This window comes from Aythya fuligula, chromosome 18 (genome assembly GCF_009819795.1).
Source record: "Aythya fuligula isolate bAytFul2 chromosome 18, bAytFul2.pri, whole genome shotgun sequence".
Taxonomy (NCBI): domain Eukaryota; kingdom Metazoa; phylum Chordata; class Aves; order Anseriformes; family Anatidae; genus Aythya; species Aythya fuligula.
In genome coordinates, this window is record NC_045576.1 from 9,239,566 (window position 1) to 9,258,362 (window position 18,797).

Here is an 18,797-nt window from a genome sequence, read left to right on the forward strand (position 1 = left end):
AAATTAGACCTGAGGAACAACCCCCTTCACAAAAGACACATGCATGCTTTCCTACAGGCAAAGCCCACTAATTTAAAACTGGGTTAGCAGCTTTGGAAGGAGAAAAGTAACAGCAAAAGTATAATAAAGAAACACCTTTGCAAAAAGTGATTTTTTTAAAAGGAAGCATGAATCTATGTATGTGTCTGGAACAAAGTTGTAGGATACAAATATTCTCCACTAAATCTCTATCAATTATTTAAAACTTTAAAATGGAATAAAAATGAGTACAGGCAGAAGTATGTGATCGAATGTCTAAAGTATATGCTTTTAGTCCATGCAGTAGCACATTTTCTGTATTTAAAAAGCATACTAAAAGGCTCCCAGATTATGGTTTCATCTTAACTTTCATTTTCCCCTTCTATGGAAACTATTTATTACAAAGTTGAGACACATCCATATCTACAAGTTTAAGAAGTGAAATCTGTACCTGAACAGAGAACTACTTCTGTAGGAGAGAAAACATTTACTACCAGTTTTTCAAACATCACACAGTGGCTACATTACAATTTGATTATTTTTGTACTTGCAACAACTGAAAAGATGAGTATAAAACTCTGCTCATTTTAATGGTAATCAGCTGTTTAGAGTAACTTTTGGTTACCTAGTAAAGCCTGTAACATAACATCATTCTAAAATAATACTGTGATAATTTACATTACACCAAATCAAGTCCCATTCATTCCTAAAGAGTTTTTTCTTTAAATACAGTATATTATCACTTTATAATCACTGACATGGCAGAAGAAAACACTGTAAAACACAAGAGCCTCTATGCATACAATTCTGAAATCTGTTTAAAATCCCCAGCAAGCTTGACAATTTTATCTTGAGATCTCAGTGCAATGGTTTACTTATGTGAGTGAAAATACTTTGTTAGTAATTTGTACAGTAAATGAGAGGTTAAAATAAGAGTCAGCAGCAAATTAGAATTTGAAATAAATTTTGATAGGATGCTAACAACCATTATGGATCACTGTGCAAAAATAAAATATAGAGAAAATAGAACATAAAAAGCTTAGCCATAGTCATCTTTGGAAGGCATGGAAACAAATGCTGATGTCATGGAGGGCCACAAATTTCCAGCACTAGTTGCAAGAAAATTAACTTTGAAATGTTAATGACAACGTAGCAGTAAAGGATGGCACTGCAAGCAAACAGCATGAGTGATATTCGCTGTGAATGGTTTTAGTGAACAAACCAGATAGGAAAAACTGAACAGATTACCCAAATTACAGAGGCATTGGTAACAGTGCCTTCTGTACCTGAGAGTTCCTGAGGGAGCTCTGATGCCACCTTCTTCTCTGCCATGTTGTTGCTATCAAGGGTTTCTGACTGACACCCCATTGCGTTCTTCCCTTCAGAGCAACTAGTCTCTCCTGCAGAAGGATTTGTGTTGTTGTCGTCAGTGCTTGATGTCACAGAGTTACTTTTATCCCCAACGACTGTTGCCTCTATAGTAAAACGCACAACAAAACTTTAGGGATATTCTTTATTATGTTTTAGGATGTCATTTGGGGTCACCCATAGAAAGCAACTTCAGTAAATTTGTCTGTTTGATACTGCTGAGCTTTTTTTTTTTTCCTCTCCCCCCTGTATGCTAAAGTCTTGTCTAACACTCAAATTACTTAATTCTGATGAGGAAAGCAATGTTAAAAAGTTCTGTGTAATACTGCTTACTATAAACTTGTTGATCACACTCTGTCAATGTCTACTGTACCTCAAGCCAAGGTATCGACAAGCTAGCTGTATTTAACTTGAAAAGATGGAAAACTGGTGAAATTACTTAACAAAATAAACAATTATAACATACAACCACAAATAAATTAACAAATATTTCTTATTGCTTAAAAATAACTTAAAGAATCAGACAAAAAAATATTCTAACTTCAAGAAATGTGAGGATCTTCTTAGCTGAAGCATCAATCTACTTAAATGAAGTTGTAAAAGCACAGTGATAGTTCCTTTACCTTCGGTTTTCACTTTTTCCACATCTTGCTCAGTGGGTGTTTCCTCAGTTTTATCCTGGTCTCCAGATTCTTCTTTGCCTTTATCTGTATCTGTCTGGTCATTCTCACCATCACTCTTGGCTTTCTCTGCCTCATCAGCTGGTGTGTTTCTATCTTCCCCTATCTCTCCTCTTCTTGCTCTGATAACCTCCAAAATTTCATCTACAATAAAATGTATGTCATCAATATACAACAAACCACCACCTACAAAGCCAAGGACGAAAAAATAACATGGCGTAAATACTGCTTCATTTCATTTAAGAGACAAAAAGGTAACATCCAACTTATCACTTCTTCCTCCTTAAAAGCAACAATTCCAAAGGTCTTATAATCGATTTCTCAAATTATACATCCACATAATGATGACAAATCCATTTCTAAACCAGAATATCAAACCTTCACGCCTTCCCCAGAACCAAAGTTCAAACCTTCACAAGTTTATATAGCTATTTATTGTTCCAAGGTACATCGATTAACTTCTGGCAGGGAAAGATATGTGTTCCGCCACACTTGACATAATATCGGAGCAAATATTTGAGCTTCAGTATTTTTGCCATTCCAACTCCTATTCAATTGTTAAATGTTTATGAGGATGTATATACGTGTGTATCAGACAGTAAATCAACAAACATTTGACAGTTAACAGCCCTACTCCAACACTTGGAATGACCACAATCTGGCACACCCTAAGCAGATCAAAAATCTGAATCATTCAGGACATCCTGGAACACACGATGTAGACACAGGCCTGCAAGAAGTCATCACTACATATCCAGGCTGGTACATCAGCACGATGCTTCTTCAAAGCTCCGTACTCACTATCCAACTGTGGATAGTGGGAACAGTGGTACTACGAGCACTGACCAGGCTCCAAGCATTTGTGTTACGTTCATGGAGTGGGATGTAAAAGCATTTCCTGCCACACATCCATTCATTTAGTCATATGTTTTCCCAAACAAATCCAGCTAACAGGATGCTTAACATTTTGCTTAAAAACACTTCCTTTAGGTCAGTCACTCACTATAAAATGAATTTGAAGTCAAAATCCATGCTAAATCAAGGAAATGCAGTTTGATACAAACAAGCTATCAGATATAATCTGTAATTAAACTGTTAAAAAGGACAGTGAACATCAAAAATAGTTATTCTGGCAAACTGATGTAAAAATTTTTCTGTATGTCCAGAAATCTACCATTATTATTATTATTATTTTAAATACAAGAACTTCAATAACACACTGAAAATAACTGGTAGTGTCACATTAGCCCAATAAGCACTTTACAATACAATACATATAAGCTAGTATTAGATTCAAAGTGCAACATCTGTTCCTGTTAGCCTGAATATGCTTACCATTTGCTGCAGAAAGGAAAGACTTGTTGCTGCCCCGTGCTTTATTAGTAAGGTCCTCTGTAACATCCATGTGCCGATGAATTTCTTCACGCATTTCTTCCAGAGTTTTGCATAGGTCAGCTTCCCAGTAATCTTTGTCTAGGCATTCAATTAACTCTGCCAGCTGTATCTTTGTGCTATAGTACCAGATTTTCTTATCTTTCTCACTTTCTGAATCTTCCTCTCTATAAGAGTATTTTTAAAATATTAATGTTTAAATACCTGGACAAATTACAAAAATGGTTATCACCCTACTTTTTGCAGAGACATATTAATGCCAACAACTGAACGTGAACAAACAAACAGAAACAAAGCACATGAGGACACTCATATACACCCCTGTAAGTATCCAAGTAATTTCTCGCTTCCCTTCCCTTTTTCATCAGAAGTTCTCATGATAACTTGCTCAGGAGAGCTTTTGAAGAGTCTCCTTAAAACTGGTTTGTCAAATCTGGCAACAAGGTTTGTTCTCATTATATTTAATACTACTGTAACCGGTAATCTACTAAGTCTTGAATAATCTGAAATGAAAGAGTACTTGTCTCCAGAATCCAGAAAAGGTAGTTTCTGGCTGCAAATTCAGGAAATTCAGGAACTTCATATTCATAAAATATTTTCTATTAGCATCTCTACAGCATTCACCTGTGAAAGCACCAGAAAGCACATAAAATAAACATAATACGATCCTCTGAGATGATGAAGGAATTTCCACATTTATTATCTGGGGTACTTCATGATAGCATAAAGAAAATTACGAGAGGAGCACAGCGTCAAGAGCATCTTGACCAGGCCATCGGACCCAAATGAGCTCCATACGTTTCTTGACTAGCAGGCTCTCCCAGAGTGCTGGAGAGCTTCAGCAGGACACTGCACATGGCTCTGCGGGAGGCTGCTTCATTCCAGCCTGCCTCAGCAGCTCCCGGTCAGCAGCTCAGCCTGCCCGTGGGCAGGACCACTCATGCAATACAGCCCTAGCACTCCCCATACTGCAAACGAGGTATGAGGCAACACCGTGATTTGTAAGCTTGGCCTTCATATGTAAAAGAGGCACTAAGCTATTGCTACACTTGCCCTACCTATTATTAGCCCGTGGCTCACTAATAACCCTAAAACAAGTTGTCAGTGGGGATGGAAAGCTGGTTGTACTTTAAAAGATCTAACTTAGTAATTTTTCCTCTGTATTCCTCTCTAGTGGCTGCTTCCACGTGGCTTATGCATTAAAGATGGGAAAAACTGGCCTCAGATTGTCAGAAATCTGAACATCCGTAAGGCAACTTGTCACCTACCAGAGGATTTGCCACATCATATTTACAAAACAACTGCAATAGGTGCAGAATGCATTTAGAATAGCACTAAAATAAAGATGCCCATGAACTTGATAATAACGACAGTACAAGTCAAAATTACAGTACTGATTTGCCACGACCATTGTTACAAAACAGACTATTTTTGTCTTGCTCATACAACTTGGTATATTGCAAAGAAATGCTGTGATTTCACTCTGAATGGCCTTTGTTCATGAAAAGCAACTAATTTTTCTACTTTACCCATTTACTCACCTAGACCACTGTTAACTTTTAGTTTTAACAGGTTAGCATGGTAAATTTGAAGAGTTTTTGAGAAAACATCCCAACTCAGAAAGACTGCCCACAGACTGCCCTGATATTACACATGTCAGCTCAATACTGGCAATCATTTGAGCCAACAAATATTCTGTAGAGTTTCACATTAAAGAAAAATTGACATTTAAGCTACGTTTCCTCTAAGCTGAGAAAGTTAATTCTTAACAATAACAGCAACGGAAGCACCTTTATTAAAGTTTGTGGACAAAAAACACAGAAAGAGAAGAGAAAGAAACATGCTCAAAAACTAAGATGGAAGGAGAGAGGGGATCACAAGAACACAGCTTAGAGAGCAAAAGGAAAGAAAAAGGTGAAACAAAACGATCGACAGAAAAGAGAACTGAAACAAAACAAGACAAAAATGAAGGGGAAAGTCACACCTCCTGAACTGTGTTGCTATTTTCCCTGACAAATGCCTGATGAAAGTGGCAAGAGCAAGGTGTTGGCAGAGCAGCTACGGTAAGGCTGCAGCTTATGAACACAACTGCTGAACTGTGCTGTTGATGAACTTAAACTTTAATTGCTTCTAAAATCATCAAAAGGCACCTTTACCTTCATTTTGAGCCCCTACCTTGTCAGACAATTATTAGCTATATTCACATGCCATTTACACCTCTTCTTCTACAACCTAGTTGTGCAATAGTTTGAACACTTTATATAAATTCCTTCAGGAAATGAGGCTGTGCTAGCACCCACTGAGCACTCCCAGTGCTCCTCTGACAAGTGAGGCACCATCAGCTCGGTGCTGGGTGACTGCTTCGCCTCCAGGGCACTCAGCTCGGTCCCATACATTGTGAGGCTGAGGGAGGGAGTAAAAAGAATCACATGAGCCCTTCCTACCTTTTTGTCTCCTTCACTACCTGAAGCTATTCAACAGCAGGCCTTACAGGCAACTTTTAACACTGATAAAAATTATAACATGGAAGATGCTAGAAAATGGTGATTAACTGTTTTTGAGGTAGATACACCCTTTTGCTGAATCCCATAGCAATACAATTAAAAATTGCAGAATTAATAAAATTGTTTAAACTAAGCTTCTATTAAAATGAAGTTTACTTTTTTTTTTTTTTTTTTTTTTTTAAGTGGAGAAAATAGAGGAGGACCCACTGAGAACAGGAACAGCACAACAGATCTAGCAGAAAAAAAAAATCTGAAACTGTTTTTGATGGTTGAGGCAGGTACAAACAGCACAGGAATAGCAATTTGTTTCACTGCTGATATCAAACGAGGGCCAAACAACCTTTCACCACCTCGCTTCATAGACAGTTGGCAAACCCAATGCATCTCAGTATTTGATTTGTTACATCCATACTTTTCCAAACTTATAAATCTTCCATTTGTTTATAAGGAGAAAATAAGAGGAAATTACCACATTTACCAGTAAAATAATAAGTTGTTCTCTATCAACAAAATATTAAGATACTGTTACTTAAATGCAAATTGGGAAGCAGTAAAGTAACTTTATATCTGAAAGTAATTTGATAGTCTTGATTTTCTTGATTTATTCCTTATTCTTCCTTCAGAAACATCATCCTAAATTTGTAAACACTGAAATTATCTCAGGAATTATCTCGTGCTTTTTCATCCTGCTGAGATTTGCTCCAGGGTATGTATGGGAAGAGAACCTCTTCACAGTGCCCACTTTTCTCTATTTGTAAAACAGAAGAGGTGAAAAAGGGAAACAAAACCACAATGACGGGCTTAAACAAGTGATGAACATGGAAGTTAGAGGCTCATTGAACAACAATAACAATGTAGAAAACTCTTTAAATAAGAGAAAAACGTTGGTGTGATGATAACATAACTATCAAAAAGGGAAGTGGGACAGGAAGTAACATGCCCGAAAAAACTTATCTGAAAAAAATAAAAAAATAAAAAAAATAGGATTTCAGTTCTCTACCCCCCAGGCAAGACTTCAAATCACGATTTATACAATTTGGTTTTAGATCTATTAGTTTCCTCTGATATATTTGATCACATGGCATTAATTCAATTTCTTTATTCTTCTTAATAATTTCATGGATCTCAGGTTTTCACATTTGGTGGTTATTCTACGAGTTATCCTTCAGTTAAAGGCATCAGGTGTGGTTTGAACTTGTTCAATACACATGTGCAAAATGGTTGCTTTTGCAATACAGCATGGCTACTGATCTAAAGGATATTAAAAACTGAAAATACAGAGCTTAATGTCTGTGTGAACTAAAGTTGCATTTCCCTGGAATTTAGTTATATAGTAAATGCTTCTGTTCCATTATGCAATGGCTTTAGCACGAAAGGCACATTAGGAGTAACTTCAATTACGTTTCTGCTCAGTGAGAAGTGCAGTGGTTGATCCTGTATATCCCACATTGTACTCTTTAAGAGTGCCACTGCCGCAGGTGTACCCGAATGTCTGTGTATGTGTTTCTTATTCTCATTCCATTGTGGTGGTTTTACCCAGTACATCCATCGGGATGATTTGGGAAATTTTTAATCCAAACCACATACTTCTGAAAATTTGTTTTGGAAGAATGCACAGGTACATTTACACTAGCAGAAGGTCTGGTATCTAATTGCAACAGGAAGGATAGATAACTTCAACTCAGATAACCTGCACGAGAATATAAAAGACAGGAAATAATTAATGGGTGAACTGCATATACTCTTTGAAAGCTAAAATATTTTTCTATTTATGTTTTGAAACATTTTATCGCTAACAAAAAAATCAGTAAAATTAAAAAGCTAATAAAATTTTCCTTTTGCTGTGTTGCTTTATTCTCATCTATTTTTGATTTTTAATAGATTAGTGATGTGTTTTCTCATTAAATAAACTCCCCATTAGGGCATAAAACTTCTGTTAATAAAACCTGATTTACCATTTCTGACATAAATCACTTGCCCATTGAACTCTTAACAGGAATGCAAAATTATTTAAAAAAAAAATCCATACATGCAACCTTTGAGGATGCCTCTGCTATTGCAATAGAAGGTACTACCAAAAAAAAAAAAAACATAAGTTGAAACAACTTTCACATGCATAGGCTTATAAAAATAAAGAAGCACCTGCATGATTTGTTTCAGTTCAAAGTACCTTGAATATATCAAAACCTTCCAAACATCAAATACTCCACTCCATTGGGGAAAAAACATTGTTTCACAAGTTTAGTTGAAGATAATTACCAACCTACCTACATACTGGGGTGAGGGGGAAGCCTGCCTATTTATCTTAAAATCACCTCCAGAGTAAGTGATTCTGTTTCTTGTTGTTCATGTTGTTAGTTCCCAGATTTGTAATGGTGAGCAGAATAAAATCATTCTGCCGGTGCAGTAGAGCATTAAGGCAAGCTTATTTTTAGAGCAACTTTTTCCTTCAGAGCTTGAGACAAAAGATATGAAAGCCATGCACAGAGGAGAGTATCTATAAGCTGTTCAACTAGAGCAAAAATATTAACTGCATGTGCTTCACAACCAGGTTTTTCTTTTTTTTTTTTTTTTTTTAAATTGATTCTCAAAGACCTGAGGAGTTTGTCCTTCATCTATAATTCTCCTATTTTCTTGTACTCTTCTGTAGTTACCAGAAGAGACCCTCTTTTTCCTTGTCCTTTGGAAGAGAGGAATACTTTAATTACACTTGCAACGATCTCATTCAGATTTTATGCTGAAAGTAATTTTTGTTGGTTTTTTTTTGTTTGTTTTTGTTTTTTTACACTAGATTTTCAACTCACAGAGATTGTTCTTGGATTAGAAGATTCAACAGACTGGACACCAGTGAACAACATTTCATCAAGACAAGAGAATCATCCAAATAAATTCCAGTGTAATGTATGCAACTGTCTGCTCCATGGAACAAAAGCAGACTAATAGCATACTGTTACAGATCGGTTACTTTACTGCTTCCAGACTCACTTTGACTCATGAAAACCACCGAGGAATGCTCCACAAATACAATGCTAGGTCCAGAGACAGTACAGCTACACTCATTAGTTTAGTTACAATCCAATCCAAGTTCACCCAGGATGCCAGAAACTTCAGATGCACCATCACATCCACCTGATCCATCTGAATGATAGAGCAGAGTACTAAAAAGTGGCAAGAGCATAAAAAAATTCCCTGTACCTTTTAAAAAACTACCTGACACCACTACAGTATTTATGACCTGGAAAAACTTAAAAATATATATATATATATTTTTTAAATAAGCAAAAGAATAACTTACAGAAAAAAATGCTTAGAGTATCAGCTAACAATAGAGAAAGGACATTTATTTTTAAAAGGACAAAAATGAGGACTTGAAAGTGTATGGTTTAAAAGATGTCATCTTATATACCCTTATAATCCCTTTCAAAAGGGGTTATATCTTAAGGGCTGATATCTTAACTTCCTATGTAGTACATCTAGTATGAAATTCTCTATAATACCGAATGGAAAATTGTATTTCAAGAAATCCAGAAAAAACTCTGTTTATTTTTCCTAAACTAACCATACCATTAATTTCATTTCAATATTTTCTTTCTCCTTCATTATCAAAATGATTACATTAAAACGGTTTTTATAAGAAAACCATGTCTTGATCTGTTTTCCTGTCAAAAAAAAAAAAAAAAAAAAAAAAGACTCTTTATAGTCTTAAATTTAACTTTTCAGGTACATAATAGGGCACAGTGCCCACACTCATGAGAGTTTGGTAATTTTTGGTGTTTATTACGTCAGTATCTCAAAATCAACCACAAACAGGAAATTGTTTTAAATGGTAGAAGACATCTTGAAGGCAGGCACATCTTGCCATTTCAACTTTGTTTCCACCTACAGAAGAATTTACAAATATTATTTTCCCTATTTCTGGTTAATAGATCTGGTTAATACCTTTTCTCAAGTGACTCTGAGAGTCTTAACTTCAAAGTCAGACCACCAAAACAGTGCAAGTATCCAAAAGCCAAATACTATCTAAGCAGGTGACAGTCATCTAGACGCCATGCATTCACAAAGACAGTTAAATGACGTTTCAGGAAGTTTTACAGAACACTGGAGAGTTCTCATTAAAATTTCCTTTCTTTTCCTCATATTCACGTGTTTTAGACACATTAAAATTAAGCCATGGTCCTTGTTTCCCCCCCCCCTTTTATCTCCTTTAAAGTTATGAGAATATTTAGTTTGTAGAAAATAATGGAATAATTATTTGGTCTTTAGAGTTCTATTTACTAAGAAGTAAGTAATGGTCTAAAGGAAGAATAATTTTAAGACGGAAACAGCAACTTACAGGACAGCCATTTGTAAATATACATTCAATACCACACTATTCTTCAGAAAACACTAAACAATTACTTTACTTACATAATGATTCTTCTGTTCAGGAACCAATATTTCCGTCTATGCCTGTCATATCCAATTGGTTCATGCCGAATGTATGGTTTATTTTTTTGGATTTCAGCAACACAGTCAGTTACTCCAGGCACCTTATGTGCTACGCAGACTTCACACTGCCATTCATCTTCTGGTACCTCTTCAAGAGGTGGTTTCACGCACTCTAAATGGTACACAGCTGAACAAGTTTCACAGCAAAGCAAATCCCCAAGTTTGTGACAAACCCTACAATGATCATCATATTGAATAACACCTTCTGACATTAACTCTTCACGTGCAATGTTTGTTGTAAGAAACTGATCCACTAAGAACTGCAGAACTTTGATTTTATTCTCTACTGGTCCATAAGGATAGTCCTCTGTCTCTTGATAAGGAAGAACATGATGATATTCCTTGTCACTCTCACAATATACCCGCAGAACCTCTGGCCACGTCATTCCATCTATGAAATACAAAGTGGAATTAACGCTATCTTTGAGGTCAGCAGGTCCAAAGGTAGTATTTGAAGTGTCTTCTTCACGTAAAACTGCTTTTAAAAGCACTATATGCATCTCTGCCATAAGTGTGCACTGCTCTTGACTTACCAGAGCAGCACAGAAGTCCTCAAAACGAAAAGGAGAGAGGCGTAAAACAGTGCCAAAGTTCCTTAGTACCTCATAGATGGCAATAACATTCATTATATGCTCACTAGGCACCATTAAGTCCTCTGAGGATTTTGGAAACTCCAAAGGTGGGATATCTTTTTCTTCCAATATTGGAGAACGAGGGCGATGCACTCTTTGTCTTCTCCTACCTGGAATTAAAAACAACAATAAGAATTTTGCCATTCACACATCAACATGTTTAACATCTATCATCAGTGACTGTGTCAAACCTTGTAAACAATTGCAAATTAAGGATTCACTCCTCCACAGCCACATAAGTGATAATCACTTAACAATCCCATAATTTACAAGTATAAAAACAAAATACACAAGATACGTATCTGAAGTTTTGTTTTAAAAAGTACTTGCATTTCCCATACAACATATACCTATTGAATCTTTAAAAATGACATCTAGGATTTCAATTATTTACATTAGTTAAAAAGACACTTCCCTCACCCAAAGTATCACACCAGGAATTTCCCCATTGTCATTCAACATGACTAGTTCATCATTCCTTCTCGGAATTCTAACTTTCATCGTGAAGAATCAAGCTTCAGATAACAGGTATTTTGTATAAAAATTATGCTAGCTATTTTCCCAATCAGCATTAGTACACAAGAAAGATTATGTCAAGCAGATGTCTTAGGATATGAATTCAGTTGAATTGAAACAAAAAGAGAACTTAAATCACTATCCACTGCTTTCTAACTGGAATACTCAATATCAACAAGCCAGAAACAACTCAGATGTGACACCAATGAAATTGCTTCAGAAATTCAAAAAAACCCACAAAAGTGCTTCAATAAAACAATAGAGAGCTCCACTAACTGGAAGAAAAGGCACTAGGCATAATTAATTCAGTTTGTTAGATGTGATGCCACACTTTCCTGACTTTACTTACACTATCCTAGATGCCAAGCACAAGGAAAAAGAAAAATTCAGACAACCTCAAACTAATTAAACCATCATCTTGGTTTAAAACCAAGAACTAAGATGAAAAACATTTTAGGTCCTCTGATACGCATACCATGACTCTAGTCAACAAGTATATTTCATATTTGTTAATTCTACACAGAGAAGTGACCTACAGGAAGGATTTGATTCACAGAGAAAATATCCAAAGGAAAAATGAAGCTGTCCATAGGAGGAATTTCATATTCACACTTCAATAAAAAGTGACATATTGTACCATGTACAATCTGAGACTTAAGAGTGATACAAGCACTATTTTGGAATTTCAAAATTACTGCTAATTTCTTGATCAAAGTCTGTGAATAATAGATCCCCCCCAAACTAGCTCAAAGAAACTAAGGGAGAATTCAGTTCCAGTCATCTTAGATGTTACCATTAATAGGTAATGGTTCACCTTGGCATTTGTTCAACCCGCCCTATTCCCTCCTACGCTTCTCCCATAAATATAGGAAATGGGTCTAATGGGGTGGAGGGGTGGGGAGGAAAAGATGCTCTGCTAATGCACACATACACCCAAATAAAGATCTTGCTGAACTTGAAAATATTATTAAAACTTTACTGCACTGGAAAAAAAAATACCAAAAAGGAAAGCTAAATTTAATAAATATCTTGATGTAAAAAATAATTTGCCAAATGAAACCAAAAAAATCAATAATTGAGCAAGTACAGCAAGACGAAGCAGGTACAGCTTTCCCTCTCAGACTTTAAAGATGGGAATGAATCTTAAGCAGCAAACTAGGCACTCTGAAACACTATAGAAGATGAACTGCCAGATGTTTCCATTACAGAAGTAATGGGTCAACATCTTCTGCATATAAAAATAAATGTCCAAGTTCAGTTGAGTTCTGTGGAAAATGAAAGAATGCTTGTGTGACTGTGTTCCAGTATGCGGCTGCACAAATCAGTGGAAAAAGTTTAATCATGGCAAACACAGGAAAACACAGGAGTTTCACAGCCACAGAGCAAGCGTTCTTACAGCAAGAAATATCTACATTAAATCCCACTTCTGTACCATCATGATGCTTAGCTGTATACATACAAAGCAAAGTAGGTTTAATTAAAACAGAACACACACGCGCACATACAAAGATAAAATTACTTTAGGGTCCCACACTTCCCTCAATATTGCATGATGCTATAGGGCCAGTCCTAGCAGGTGGTCTTGCAAGACATCACAGATAATCCAAAAATCACTTATGGTCTTCCCAATGTCTAAATGTCATGAGAAGCTGGAAGAGCTATCAACCAGGATTCCTTCCAGGGTTTGCAGTTTTAGCAGAAATATTTTGTGTGTCACATGGTAAAGTCATAAAAGAATAAGGCCTTGAATAAAGGAAGCAAATAATGATGAACCTGACTGGCTTAAATGAATCAGAAGCAACAAAGCCAAAACAAAAAACAACAGTTTCAGGCAAAGATAAACGAAAATGTACAAACATTGCTGAAAGCAGCAAAGACTACTTATTTCTTCTAGTTCCTCGAGATTTTTCTACTCTGCAAACATTACGATTCCTTCTTAGATTGTTTTCATCCGTCAGTGAAAAAACAGACAAACCATATACCGTCTTCCTGATGTCTCTTTCACAAGAGGTAAAAACTGGTATATTTGTGTTACGTCAAACAACAGGAGAAGCAAGAATTCAAACCTTAATTGCTACTATTGCTCCTATTTTTTGAAAAGATCAAAAGAAGTTCTCTTAACACTTCCTTTTGAAAAGGAGGTGCACTAATCCAATTACAGCTATATAACAAAAATGTTATCAGGACACAAAGTACATCAGTAAATACCATAACAAAGTATTGTACTTCAGTTCAAGAACAATGTAATCAGCTGACTGTATTATTCACACCACTCTTCACCTTCTATTTAAATCACCTTACATATTTTCATGTTTGTTTTGGCACAAAGCACAGAAATTTCAAAGGGAATTTTAATATCTAATAGGTTAGACAATAAGGAAAAATATTGCATTATAAAATGCATGCTTCATTTGAGAAGCTTATGTTATGCCCCATGGTATGCAGCACAGTTATTATATCCTATCACTCAACACTCCCAATCCATACCATAAATCACACGCCATATCTCAAGGGCTCCAACTAATTTCTCCTTTCAGACACTGAGCTGCTTTGAACAACTCTGGACTGCATATAATCTGGTTTCCAGAGCTAAACAAGGAAAGTATTCAAAGATGCAAAATATTTTAGAAAGAAATAGTACCCAGACATATTTCTCTTGAATGGTTTGGCTGCTAGGTATTTCAGATCTTTCTGTGCTTCCCTCCCTCCCCAATTTCACTTTCAATTCATTACTGATACTTGCTGTATCTAGTTTGAACAGAACTTGGAGTCAAGTAGAGAATCACAACATGTGATCTGGAAATTACGAAATTCCAAACAGTTTGCGCTTAAATATCTTATAGTTTGATGTGTAAACTAATCTCAAGAAACCACCCCTGACACCTTTTACAACAAACAAACAAAGCCTAATCTCCAGCTGAAAATGGTAAGATGCCCTTTGGCAAGGGGCTCATAAATCTTAGTGCACTCTAAATGGCTGGTGAACTGCAATTAAAGGTATAGGCCAACTAAATATGGTATCAATAGCAAGTGCTATAGTCTGGTTTGTACTGAAATTGTCTAATTTTATAGGTTGAGTGTATTCCCTTGCTACTAGCATAAGCAAGTGAAGAGGGGAGAAAAAAAAATTACAACTTCTGGCACTTCGGAATTAAGAATTGCAGTTTGGGACTCCAATTAACAACTTCAGGGTCGTTTGTACTTCTGATAACAATTACTTCAGTGCTGTTTCTCTGTAGGCTGCTGATAATCCATACAGTTCACACTACTTAAATGAAGTATCAGCCTCTGTGAAGGTTTCTGAAGCTCACAGTTCACATTCAGCAAACTGCTCTTCACAGACACCAAAGAAAAATTCCCCAAATTTTGAGAAATTTTTTTAACTACAATAAACTCATCCAACTTTTCTAGTTCTTTTCTAACACGGTGTGATAATGTAAAATGTGCCTAAAAGTAAGTCATTTTCAAACATACAGTATTCTCTGAAAAAGCCATCCACTGCCTGGATTTGACAGTCATTATCAGACAAAAAAAATGCTTCGGTCTCTTTAAATATGGTATGGTCAGAATATATATATATAAATAAAAGAGAGTCTGGAACTTGGCAATTTTTGTAATCATCAACTGTCATGGATTTTTGCCTTCCATATGGAAACATGAACGCTATCTGTAAGAAAATATGTTAAGTGAAATTTAATTAAATTGATTAAAAAGTAATTAGTTTAATGACCTCAATATAAGTGTTTGAGACAGGTGCAAACTTGTATAGGCTGTACAGTGGAAGATTACATACTATTAAACATGCATTTTGATTTGGGATACTGCATATGTGCATCACATTCATGTATTTTAAATAGTATATGGAAGTAAAACAGCATAATGTAAACTCAGTGCAATGACTACACTGAGCACTCAAAAAAAAACAGAGTTGGCTTTTCTTAAATTTATATTACTGTATCACCTACTGCTATTAATATTTCTCAATTCAGCTTGGTATAGTTTGAATAGATTTGGATAAATAATTTTTATTATTTGCCTGAAAGATTTACCAACTTTAGAATTCCCTTCTCATAGCTTCAAGTTTTTTTGTTTGTTTTACACAGAAAATGTAATATTTGGTAATATCAGACTACTTGGTCTGAAATAAGAAAAATCAAGAGGATTCCAGAGCAGGTATACAAGAAGTTCTCCTTTAAGCACCATCACCACCAGACTAGACATTGCACTGTATCTAGGTATATCTTACCTTAATTAAAGAAAGTCTATTTGCTCACACTTAAGTTTCCCGAAGTAGACTCAAGTTTTTTTAATGTAAACTCTATACTTTCAAATTAGTTTCTACATATTAACCAGATCCCTGAATCAAATTCCACTTTCACATTTGGGCCAGAACAAAGTAAGAAAATGTCCACTTCTACTCCATTCAAATTCCATAGCTTAATTGGAAGGATGAATTGAACTGCCAATAGCTTCCTGCTGCCATGACTGTACTACTTGTAGCACCCAGACCATTTTGAGTGTCTCAGAATTATACTTTTTATCTAGCATATACTTCTCTTAAATCTCATTCCTTCCCTAGTCGTCTCCAAAAGTGATGAAGTAGCCTGCAATACTTGCCTCTCCCTATTTTGAATTCTTTAGCTGAAAAGCTGCCTGTAATTAAGATTAAAGAGTAAACAATTTTATTCATATGGCATATTTAATTATAGATATTGATAATTACAGTCTACGCTTGCCATAATCTATTAAAATAATTTATATTACAAATATTCAAGCAAAACCCACTAATGATATTTGAAATACAATGAAGTCACTGAACTGGTGAAGTAACAGGCTGAGCACCCAAAATCAGGATTTAATGAAGCACTTCAAAAAATAAAGTCTTTTTAAAAAACTCTTGCTGTATTTTTGTTTATTATTCCAGTCTATTCATCTTGTTTGGTTTAAATGCTGGCTTGTTTTGAAATTTAGAAATCACTAGGAGTTGAAAACGACTAAAAAATCATCTCCATTTTCATTTACAGACTGAAAGTTATATCTACTCATTAACTCTTTATCAAAGGAGGATATGGAACTTAAAAAAAATATTCCCACTATCTTTAACAAATCTCCTATTTTACGTAGCCAGTTTTTAAACAGGATTTGAATGAACTATTTGCATCCATGTCCAGAATATTGAAAATTTATACTGACTAAATATGACTTTGATGCTTTGTACTTTAGTTGTATTCTGACTCCCATACACACACAGCCTAACAAAAAAATCACAACAATCCAATTGTGCCTCGTCTCACTTACATAACCTTTCACTCCAGATGGACACTGGTAGTAAACACAGCTTTTCAGCCCAACATATTTCAAGTAATGGACAGGGAAATGGAGGTTCTATATAGGAAATATTCTGCCAGAGCCACTGTCTTGTTTAAACAGGGAGAGTGGTAGCTGCACTAGTGTGACCTTAAAAATAAACACTGGCTCCAGCACTTCTTGCCTAGAAAGCTCACATCTAGTGTCATTTCTCTTCTCTTAAAATTCTTCCCTCCTCACAATTTCTCAGCACTTAGAAACCAAGACTCCTGCTTAGAGCTTGTGTTCATGGTTGCAATGGAGAGGATAAACTTGGTAGAGTAAAAAGGAAAGAAAAGGCAGGCTGCAGAGTTTCAGATACTTCACTTATCTGTCACAGAAGGGGAGAAAAAAAAAGAACAAGAAAAAACCTCAAAGGCACACTCCAAATAATTAATGCCAGCAAGTAGAAAGGTTTTCAATTTGTTCGCAGGAAGAAGAAAAAATAAATTCTGGCTTCAAGTTCCACGATTTCACTCAAACTGTGCTACTACTATATGAACCTCCTTCGTTAGTAAAATAGAACTGGGTTCGTTTTGTGCCTCAGTGCCTGAGTCACTACAGAAACCTCCCAAACATAAAGACCAACACACTGGCAATTATACAATGTCCTGGAAGCATGAGTAGTCTACTTCCTCCTAGAAACACTGGCTTTTGACCACTCTCCTAAACCCAAGGTCTTATTTATGTTAGGTTTTAATAAACCTACAATAATTGGGCGTTTCCTACCCTGTACACTACTCTGCACCATTCGAATTTCAAATGAGAATGTCCAGCAACACACAAGGACTCGCCAGACATCACTGAAAACATTTGATAAAAATGCTAAGAAAACTTTTTTTTTTTCCTCCCTCCCCACATGGCAGAATGCAAAACCTGAGTATAGCTAAAGGTTTGTCACAGCAAGACCCAAACTGGTTCCTTAATTAAAAGTCGACCTCCTGGGAAAGCTTTTGCTCAGCTGACACCAGAGAAGGAAAAAATGATGAAAAGGAATTAGTTTAAGATGAGAACAATTTATGAGAAGAGGTACCAAAAACAGAAAAATCAAAATTTTCCTAGGATGGGCCAAAATTTTCAAAACACTTTTCAAAACTCCTTTAGAAAACGTCTACAGGACAACCAGCATGTTTCTAATATTCGTAAGTTAAATAACCAGTTCCAGATTTTATTTTCTGAAGAAATAAGATGCATCTGTAACTCTGTTCTTACATGCAACTCCAATTTGAATATTGCTCCACAACAATTGTACCTGAGTTATTTATTTTGCCAGGAAAAAGGAAAAATCCAAACAGCTTAAATTTAACAATCTAAGCCAGCATTAAAAAGGAGCCATACCAAGCCCCATAAAAGCTTAGCAAGTTGAATCACAGAGGAGAAAATAACCAGTTACTAGACTAGATCCCGAGAGCACTCATCTCACAGAAATTCTCGACATGTACTCCTGAGTTAAGGATGACTATTGCCTTGTTTTGTGCAGAACTAGGTCTCTATATTCTTTAAAAACCTAGTTGGATGCTTCTGTGATTGTTTGTTTTTTCATTTTGTACCCATCAGTGTACTTCTAAATCAAACAGGAGCTCTCTAATGATTGTACATTAAAATGGCCTTCTTCTACTGATTGTACATTAGAAATGTGATTTTTCAACATCAGAGTCATCACTGTGATCTCAGTAGGAACCCAGAATATAAAATTCCTATATCCTAAAGCACCGTTTTAACATTTGGATAACCATTTAACATTTGGATAGTGCAAGACACATACCAAATGAAATTCCACACTGCCATTCTAAGAAGTACTCAGACTTCTTTTGTGCCTAGAATCCAGGCAAATTATAGTAATTTTTTAAGAA

The 18,797-nt window shown here is 35.7% G+C and overlaps 1 protein-coding gene across 10 annotated transcripts in view; it reads right to left on the minus strand.

The window, feature by feature from the left end:
- BPTF (bromodomain PHD finger transcription factor) overlaps nt 1–18,797 on the minus strand; it is a 57,048-nt gene that overhangs the window by 33,155 nt on the left and 5,096 nt on the right. For 8 of the 10 annotated variants that reach the window (XM_032199974.1, XM_032199978.1, XM_032199977.1 and 5 more), the window contains exons 2-5: nt 10,370–11,192; nt 3,402–3,625; nt 2,010–2,210; nt 1,305–1,493 (exon numbers count right to left, since the gene is read on the minus strand). In XM_032199974.1, coding sequence (XP_032055865.1) covers nt 1,305–1,493; nt 2,010–2,210; nt 3,402–3,625; nt 10,370–11,192 — 1,437 coding nt within the window. The remainder of the gene's footprint in view (nt 1–1,304; nt 1,494–2,009; nt 2,211–3,401; nt 3,626–10,369; nt 11,193–18,797) is intronic. The other 2 variants (XM_032199975.1, XM_032199979.1) reach the window with 2 other exon arrangements.